At 45.1% G+C, this 10000-nt stretch overlaps 2 protein-coding genes across 4 annotated transcripts in view; both read right to left on the reverse strand.

Moving 5' to 3' along the window:
- LOC135102979 (uncharacterized) overlaps nucleotides 1-2292 on the reverse strand; it is a 109046-nt gene extending 106754 nt beyond the window's left edge. For 2 of the 3 annotated variants that reach the window (XR_010269879.1, XM_064008761.1), the window contains exon 1: nucleotides 1860-2290. Coding sequence is in view for 2 of the 3 variants with exons in the window: in XM_064008761.1 (XP_063864831.1) it covers nucleotides 1860-1983 (124 nt within the window). In the remaining variant the exon portion in view is untranslated. Of the gene's footprint in view, nucleotides 1-1859 lie in introns of all 3 variants that reach the window. The other variant, XM_064008760.1, reaches the window with a different exon arrangement.
- Nucleotides 2293-6810: 4518 nt separating this feature from the next.
- LOC135102981 (uncharacterized) overlaps nucleotides 6811-10000 on the reverse strand; it is a 6057-nt gene continuing 2867 nt past the window's right edge. Inside the window, exons 3-4 of the mRNA XM_064008764.1 lie at nucleotides 8585-8810; nucleotides 6811-8001 (exon numbers count right to left, since the gene is read on the reverse strand). Coding sequence (XP_063864834.1) covers nucleotides 7364-8001; nucleotides 8585-8810 — 864 coding nt within the window. The 3' untranslated portion in view covers nucleotides 6811-7363. The remainder of the gene's footprint in view (nucleotides 8002-8584; nucleotides 8811-10000) is intronic.

Here is a 10000-nt window from a genome sequence, read left to right on the forward strand (position 1 = left end):
CGTCCGTCACGTGAGTGGGAATGTCCTGCCGCAGACATGAGCGGGGAATAGGATCGTTTCAGGACACGCCACGGAGCTCTTAAGAGGCTCCGCGTTCACCCTCAACAATGCAGCCCCAGATGGATCCACCCCACCCACCCTCCTACAGAATGAATGAGGTGCTCACTCCCTATGTCCTCATTCTGACAGGCTTCCTTCTTCCTTCCATCCTGACCCAACGCCCCTACTCAACTCCACCCCCCTTCCACGAACGCTCCTTGAAATGCTCACTCACAACACATCGGGGAACTGTGCTGCGTCCTCCTCTATATCAGACACAATGGCCACACCTGCACCTCAGCGTCCTTCCATCTCCTGCAGTACCTTAAAAATCCATCCTATATTTACCTCAAGCCTTAAACACGATCTGGATTTCTTACCACGCACTTAACGCAAGCAGTGCCTTACCCTATTGATTATTTTACGCTCTCACTAAAGCTTCTCTGTTCTTGGCTAGAGTAGAGGCACTATCTCTCGGCTTTTATCATCTGCCTAAGTGCGTACCTTCCCTCCTGGCGGAATCTAGAGCAATTTCCGTATTTTATAACTATGTATTTTCCTTGCGATATAATATACGTCGCTCTTTTTCTTTACTCCAGTTTATCACCCTCCTCTCTCTCTCTCTCTCTCTCTCTCTCTCTCTTGGGGAATCTCGGTACATAACCTTCACTGCGCATGCACGTTGACATGATAATATATGCATGGATACGCCACCTAATTTAAGAGAGTATGCTGGCTCCTGTGCGGGGTGGTAAATTCGTGGGGTTAAAGTACACAGAAAGACACAACAAAAGAACAACACCTTTGGGATTTGTAAATGGACGCAGGACCCCTTGAGTGTGTGCCCTCTGAGGTGAAGACGCTGTTAATTAAAGTAGTAATGCAGGTGACACATTGTAACTGGTGCAATATGCTTAACACAATGAGACGTTAAGACATCCAGGGACGAGGACTTGCGCTCTCCCGGGTGCATATTATTACCTGCGATATTACCTGCACGAGTCCCCTAAGCCGAGCCATGTGAGGAGAGGGAGGAGACCCCGCCACCTGCCAACACCAACGTCTTCGCAACTCACGGTGTTATCTAAATTAATGCTCAACTTTTACATCCTTCGTTATGCTTGTAGTTCGTGGCTGCACTTTCGTGTATACAAAAGAGCATGACTTCCGCAGTTTATCTTGCTCATCATTCTCATTCCCACGACTCTTAAGTGACCGCAAGGTCCGAGGCAACACACACACACACACACACACACACACGCCGGGTCGGGCTGCGTGGCGCCCCATGTCGCTTCTTTCCCACCTCATGCTGATTTTAAAGTAAAATTATGGGCACAACTCCCTTAGGCTTAAGATGTAGGCTTAGAGTGTCAACACCTAATGAATCACATGCCATTTGGGTGCACAAGGGCGCCCCTCACGCCGCCACGCCAGGGCACCCTGCGCCGCCAGATAAAGCTACATTGTATACTAAGTGGCCCGCCCGGCGCCTGTGTGATGAGTGACGCCTGCATGCGAGGCAGCGAGGTACCGGGCGACCAACACGAGAGGCAGCAAGCCTTCCAGCAACGGCCGTAACGTAAACAGGAAAGCGCTCAATGATACACACACACACACACACACACACACACACACAAGGAACAGACAATGCATGGCAGAATTACCCATACAGAGGGAAGAGCACGGCGCCTGGGGGGCTGGGAGTGGTGGGAGGGGAGAAGGAAGGGCGGGAGGGAGGGAGAGTAAGAGAACGTTCATACAAACCCTCCGGATAGAAGGGCGGCTTTCTGCTGCAGGAGACGCAAGCCTCTGACACCTACCTGATATAGGTTGCGATGGGACGGTCTCGCGGAAGCCCTGAGCCTGGTACACACTCTTGACGGCGGAGCAGGACTCGCTGGCGACGGCGGCAGCGGAGGGGACGTCCACCGCTAACCACAGCATCACCGCCACCGCCCGCTGCCCAGCACACACGCTCCCTCCTCGCCATTCTCCACCTACAAAAATGCAGCACACCTCGCACACTTATCTACGGAGCTCCCTCCCACGCCCACGTCGCCCTGAGTGGTGGTGGTGGTGGAGAGGCGAGGAGACGAGGTTTTCCTGTGATCGAACCCTTAGGGAGAGCTCGATTCTCCGACACCGCCTAAGCCGCTACACTACACTTTCATTTTGGGCGAACGGAACCCAGACACTCCCTCCCCCACCAAGAGACCACAGACGACTCGTTTGAGGTCTCGACCCGGACTGTGGCGTCAGACCAACGTCTTGTACAAGCTTAACACTATTTCAGCATTTCCATCACAAACTGCATTCTACTCCGATCCTATGTGACATTCTGTGTTTGAGTCATGGAAAGCTGACTGTATCATTGCATTTTGTTGGTAAATATGACATGGAGGGAAATCGATTTTTGGTTACTTATACGTCCGCCAGGCGCGGGTTCCCCTGCCCCCTCCCACGGACCGCCTCCTCTCCTGATCCACTCCCCCATCCTGGTGCCTCCCCCAAACCCGCCTTTCGTAGCAGCAGCTGTTCCGTTTTCCACCTCACACACCATCTGCATCCAATTCTCCCTGGTATCTGCAAAATATGCCAGAACTTTGTCGTGCAGGCTGGCATGGTGGTGTAGGTCGCAAAACAAAGGAAAGCCACAAACAGAGTGGCAACACATCGCCGCCGAGCTGGACAACACAACAGGGACGGCGTGTGTGTGTGTGTGTGTGTGTGCCAGACAGAGCCAGACGGAGTTTTGCGAGAATAATTGTGGAAGATCGATCAGGGGAGAGAGAGTGAGAGAGGGAGAAAAAAAGAATCCCATGGTATACAAGTTAACGGATGTCCTCACAGCTGCGTTCGGGTCACAGTCAAGCTCACCCCTGCCCGCTGTTTACGCCACTGCTCGCCGTGTAGACGCACAGAGGCTGCATGAACTTGGCCAACAGTTACCCGTTCAGATTGGCTTGTTAGTTACATTTCAACCAAGCTAGGGAACAATACCATCAACATACATACCAGTGTCTGACTAGGTTTTTTTTTTTTTTCAAGTAGTAACTTATACCCGTGGAATACAAGCGGTGCGTTCAAGTCCCTCTGCCTGTGCTTGTGACTGCTTGTCCTTGAGATCACGAACACGCACGCAGGACACTACCATCACACAGGAACGACTCGCAAAATAATTACAGGCGAGGTTATGAGCTTAAGTAAGATAAGGAGATTGCGTGGCGGCTGGCTGGTTAGCGGAGGGGAGAGAAAGAGAAGATGAGAAAGATAAGACAAAGCGAGTGAAGAGGAAAAGGAGGATGAGGAAGAAGAACGGAGCTAGTCAAGGTAGTAATGAAGAATGGGTATGATAATGAAAGAGGGAATATACATACAGACGCACGAACTGTTTAAGACTGGTGTGGAGAATAAAGCAACAAACGATGTGAATGAAAATTATTCTCTGAGGGACTGAGCGAGAGTGAGAGAAGCCAGAATGTGTGGTGGCAAACATTATTGAAGTGAGGTGGCGCTGAGGTGAGAATACAAATAAGTGGTTCGCATTGAGTTAAAGGATTAGGGCTTATGAGGGATATGGGAAAGGGAAGGGGAAAGCAAGGAATAAAAAGGAAAGGACATTGAAAAATAAAGTAAAATCATATACCCTGAAACAAATTATATTAAAACAAATGAATGCATGAGCAAGGGAGGGAAAAGAAGAAAGGAAACCAAAAAATCATACTGGAAAAGTAGAGAGAGAGAGAGAGGGAGAGAACAAAATAGTGAACAGCTAATGCAAGGACGCTAATGAAGGACCTCGCTGTAGTAGTCAAGGTCATGGGAGAGGAGGAGACGCTGACAGGACACTAAAAGTAATGCGTGCAACATGTAACTTTGCAAACTCCTTACGGGACGGATTCACGTCACTGCATTGAGGAGGAGGAGGAGGGAAAAGAACAAGAACAAGAAGTATAAGACGAAGGCGATGATGACGAAGATGATGATGAAAAACAACAAAAGCAAAGGATGATTGTACGAACAAGGAAAAAAGAAGTCAATGACCTTTCCTTTAGAAGTTCCAAGAAAAGAGGAGGAGGAGGAGGAGGAGGAGGAGGAGCTAAAGAAGAAAATAAATAAAAATAGCAGCAGCAGTAGCAACAACAACAACAACAACAACAACTACGCGATGATGACGATGATGGTGATGATGATGGTGATGAAAATGATGATGATGACAAGAGAGAGAGAGAGAGAGAGAGAGAGAGAGAGAGAGAGAGAGAGAGAGAGAGAGAGAGAGAGAGAGAGAGAGAACGAGGAAGAAAAATTATACAAAAAACAAAAACAAAACTAGAAAAAAACTAAAAAAACAAACGAAACAAAATAAGGCACATCGCCACCAGTGAAGACAAGAGAGCCAAACAAACCCAGAGGAACTGTACGTGGAATTAGTGGCATCTGAGTCCACTAGAAAGACAATACGAAACATTTGGGGTCCCTCACGCACACGCTGCCCACGAGGATGACTCACATGGGTACGCTTCTCGACGGTTTATGGGCATGTCTCGCGATGGGTTCGTAATGGCTATGGAGGAGGAGGAGGGGGAGGAAGAGAGAGAGAGAGAGAGAGAGAGAGAGAGAGAGAGAGAGAGAGAGAGAGAGAGAGAGAGAGAGAGTTCAGGTAAGGTTAGGTGAGGGCAGGTGATTCCGTGCCTCCTCTTGCTTACCTATATGCAAGAGTACTAGAGAAAGAGGAGGAGGAGGAGGAGGAGGAGGAGGAGGAGGAGGAGGAAGAGGTACACACGAAAAAGAAAAAGAAGAAGAAGAAGAAAAAAAAAGAAGAAAAAGAAGAAGAAGAATAGCAGCAATAGCAACAACAAAAACAACAACAACAACAACAACAACAACAACAACAACAACAACAACAACAATGGTGATGAATGCTTAAGAATACCTAAGAGGACTAAGGTGCTCTCTATATTGAGAAAGCTGTATATATTGGAAAAGGGTGAGCAATAAAGCAATAAAGATATATCACACAATACAGTATACACGTGTCACCTTGTCCTTGTACCTACTCATATGTACAACTTAGGTGCTTAAAAAATAATCCTGGAGTTCGTTTTTATATATATTTTTTTTTTTTTTTTTTTTTTAGATTTCATATCATCCTACCTTGTTATCTTCCTCTTCTTCCTCCTCCTATTTCATGTTCGTTTATTTATTTGCTTTTTATCTTGCATTTTTTGTGTCTAATTTATTGTATGATTCTCTCTCTCTCTCTCTCCCTCTCTCTCTCTCTCTCTCTCTCTCTCTCTCTCTCTCTCTCTCTCTCTCTCTCTAAAAAAAATTTTGTACGCTGTATATGATATATTTTCTCTACTCTTCTCTTTTTTCCCTGTTATTTTATTCATTCCTCCCCATCTCAAACATTTTTTTTTCCCTTAAGTGACGTGAAATGAATGAAAACTAAGATTGTACTGTATTTAAGTATAATTTTTCAAAGATTGTTGAGATACGAGGGGATAACATGAAATAGGTGGAAAGTCTGTGATGATTTAACTTTTGTGCATGTGTCGTAAATAGTACATGTTTACTTATTTTCCTCGACGCCAGCGTAGACGTGAAAGGAGTGATAAGTGAGTGCAAATTACTACGTGTCTTGGTGTTTACCGTGAGAATTAACCTGAATTATTTACAAGGTGCATGACTAGTGAATGATAAACTGTCGTACCGTCACACCTAATAGTCATAGTGGACCCAATTTTCTTTTCTTGTGCGTCATCATCATTATCACCAACACGAGTTAAATTGGCAGGTTTCGTTCGCAGGTCAGCCCTTTGTCATTCGGTGGCAGCTTGCCAGGATGGACAGTTATGCGCAACTTGTTTGTCAAGTCGTCTAGTTTCTAGGCCACTCACTCATCAGAGCCTCATCCAGCGTATCTCTGAGTCCTTCTGTTGACACTCTACTCTCCTCCATAATGATTAAGAAGGCTCAGCTTACTCCGTCATTCTTATCCTTTCCCTCCATGGCGCCAAACAAGGCTCTATGCAACGGCTCCTGACGCTTCCTTAATGCATTCAGTCCTAGGTAAAAGTGAATAAATAACGGACTCAGTAACCACCAAAACAAGAGAAACAAGCAAAAAGTCAAAGGAAGAAACGCACAAATAAGAGATGAATGAAGAAAGGAATAAGAGAGCGCTGTGGTTTGCATTCTTCCATTTCGTATTGAAGTGCATCCCCAGACTCGTAACGGGTTAGCTCCCTCCTGCGCGACGCTCAGACATGGCATCAAACATTGCTTGCTCATGACAAGAAATGGATGCCTTGAAAACAAACAAATGAATAAATAAATAAACAAAAGTAAAAAAAAATAAAACCTTTTGATACTTTCTTAAAACCTCAGTATTCAGCGAGAGTTTTACCTTTCTCTCTCTCTCTCTCTCTCTCTCTCTCTCTCTCTCTCTCTCTCTCTCTCTCTCTCTCTCTCTCTCTCTCTCTCTCTCTTCTCTATGGGACAGCAATCACAACCCGCCTCCCTTCCTACTTCTCCCCTCCCCCGCCACACACACACACACACACACACACACACACACACACACACACACACACACACACACACACACACACACACACACACACACACACACACTTTCTTTCAGTCCATCCAAACATAACATGCATACATACATAACGCAGCCCACCCTTGACAACGCCCTTCGAGAGGTCTACCATTGCGACACAAAGATGCTGGGCAGGAGGTTCGTCAAATAAGCAAGCTAGTGAATACTCTTCAAAACATTTACTACTTCATCTTGTTGTCCGCCATAAAATATTGAGTCAAAACAGAAATAAATAATAGGATTAGAATGATTACAGTTCTCACTCGTAACGCCTGGCCGAGCACACACCATGTAAACACAGATGTGATGTCATCAAACTAAATATAACTGAGGTAATAAAAATTTCTCCACAAGGCTTCTGTCTCACTCTCCTTCATGAGCACCAAGAATTTGTGGCAGACACGAGTAAACAAACTAGTGCGTAAGAGGGTTAAGGAGGGAATGAGGAGAGAAAACATGCTATCTAATTGTAAGACTGTGGCGCCAGCTCTCTAAGCCATCACGCCGCCGCTGCAGCTGTTGACAGGCTCCTTGTCCTTACCAGCTTCGCCAAGGTCTCTTGCTACGTTGCTCTACTTAATCGCTTCATCCTTCCTCTGGCTGACGTACGACACTTCCTGCAGTGTCTCTGGAGTGTCTTGTGGCAGTATAGTGCCGCGGCCCAATGAGGGTCTTCCCCGCCGCCTCCTGCTGGCCTTCACCGTCCCCGTACTACCCTTATAATGTTGCCTTTGCTTCCTGGACACTCTCCTCAGCAAGAGCATTCTGTGGAGAGGTCATTCCAGCGACACTGTCCCCGGCCCTGCCCCTACACTGACCTCTCCTGCCAATGTCCCCCAGACCATCGTATGCTGTGGACTCTGCAGCGTGTCTTTGACTCCAGACAGGGCGTCCTCGTGGTCTGCGGGTAACCAGGGATCGTCGCGGGGAGATCATGGAGTCTCTCATTGAGTCCACTGCGTTCAGAGGAGGCTGATGCGTTGAGACCTTCCTGGGTCTTCCTCTCTTGCCTTTTCGGTGTGTTCTAAGACAGGGTACGTCCTCGAAGGGCGTGACGTGTTCAGGCTGTGTTATCAAGTCCATTGCGTCCAAGGGAGGAAGGTACCTCGAGACCTTCCTGGGTCTTCCTCTCTTGCCTTTTTGGTGTTTTCTAAGACAGGGCACGTCCTCGAAGGGCGTGACGTGTTCAGGCTCAGTCATTACCTCCACTGCGTTCAAGGAAGGTTGCTGCATCGAGACCTCGGGTATTTTTCTAAGGATTTGCAGATGCTTTCCAAGGTAAGACACGTTCTCGGGTGGTGTTTCTTGTTCAGGCTCCATAGGTGGCAAAAAATGTTTCTTAAGCCCAGAAACATCTGCAAGATTTGGTGACTCTTAGCGGACTATCGTATTTCGGCACACTTAGGAATTGATATTTCCCTTTGCAAGGCCTCCAAAAATCACGAAAATATCAAACAACAGAATAACACTTAGTGAAATGACAACAATGAGAGCAAGTTGCTGTAGCTAGAAATATATTTACTAAAATTCTATTACGAAATGCTGAAGTTTTATCTACATAAAAGTTTAATGATGTACTGTTACAAGCAAGGTATGATGTATGAGGGTGGTGACTGGTGGGGATGATGAGATACTGGGGTGGAGGGTTAAGAAATCACCAGAATTTTTACAAGGTACACAATAACCTCTTAAAATTACTCTGAAAACCGGTATCTCTCAATATAATGAGTCTGAGCGAAACCACTTTCAGCTGATAGTGCAACAGGATAACTTTGAATAACTGGAAAGGTGCTCTTGTGATGAAAGAGGCACAACAGTTCATGTGCATCAGTACCTCATTAAATCTGGCTACAAAAAAAGTTTAGCACCAGCCCCTCCTCTGCAACACACCCTTGCTAGTAAAGCTAGTGTACAGGAAAACCTCACCAGATATCGCACCTGTATCCAGCAGCTGGCTCAGCACGCCCAGGTAGGCCTCTGTTTCCTTCTCTTGATGGCAATCGAAGGCAAAGATGGTGAGGTGCGTGACGTGGGCGAATTTGGACAAAATCTCGTAGCTCTTGTAATTGGACCGTGCGTGGTTGAACACTCGGTCCAGGCTCACGTCCCGCAGCCGCACCTCCAGTACGCGGCCGCGGCGCCGGTACTGCACCAGCTCACGAGCCTCCAGGAAAGACACGGGTACACAAGCTTAGAATTATGGCATTACATGATTCATAATAATAATGGTGAGTAATTATGAGGTGGGCGAAGGGAGAAGAGGAGTTGTGCCAAGTGGTGCTGTGCCTCGGTGATGACCTCCGCTGCCTGGGTCCCTCAGCTCCCTGCACGTCTGTCGAGCTGTCGTTTGCCATTCAAGGCTGTTACAACACAAGAAAATAGTCTGTTTTTTTTAATCGAAAAAAAAAATGTGTTGTTACTGAGAAAAAAAAAATTGTATTCAATTCGAAACCTGATTTTTCACTGTTCTAATCTGAAGGCTTCATATTATAATAATTGTAGTAGTAGTAGTAGTAGTAGTAGTAGTAGTATAAATGATTTACAGTACTACTACTGACACCATCAAGTATATAAAGTATTTATCGATCGAAAAAGTGTGTTTTTTTAAGTATCTTCATCTTAAAAGTTAAATATTATTATTATCTATGCCGCGCTCAAAAAAAAAAAAAAAAAAAAATCAAAAGAATATTTTACATAATATGTACAATGGTTCTACTTAAAGAAAAGAGTATGCTAATTATCAAATTTTTTTTTTTACTTTTAGTTAATATCTGGACCTGTACAATTATTTTTATTTGCGATAAAAATTTTCCTTTAAGATTACAGATTATTACATCATTAGAAGAATATTAGTATGAAAACTATACATCAATCGAAAAAGTTTTTTTTTTTTTAAGTGTCCAGTTTTTTCTTAAAGTGAAATATGATTATATCTCTGCCGCACTCCTAAGAACTCTAAATTATATTTCACATATATACAATGGCTCTTCTTTAAGTAAAGAATATATTCCAATTATCAGTTGAAAAATTTTAAACTGAAAATTTTTCACTGCAGCAGCAGCAGCAGTAGCAACAGTAGCAGCAGCAGCACCAGCAGCAGCAGCAGCAGCAGCAACAGTAGTAGTAGTAGTAGTAGTAGTAGTAGTAGTAGTAGTAGTAGTAGTAGTAGTAGTAGTAGTAGTAGTTGTTGTTGTTGTTGTTGTTGTTGTTGTTGTTGTTGTTGTTGTAGTAGTAGTAGTAGTAGTAGTAGTAGTAGTAGTAGTAGTAGTAGTAGTAGTAGTAGTAGTAGTAGTAGTAGTAGTAGCATTAATAATTCCAGCATAATAACTTCAGAAACCTGAGTAGCACTGTAGC

This window comes from Scylla paramamosain, chromosome 8 (assembly GCF_035594125.1).
Source record: "Scylla paramamosain isolate STU-SP2022 chromosome 8, ASM3559412v1, whole genome shotgun sequence".
Taxonomy (NCBI): Eukaryota; Metazoa; Arthropoda; class Malacostraca; order Decapoda; family Portunidae; genus Scylla; species Scylla paramamosain.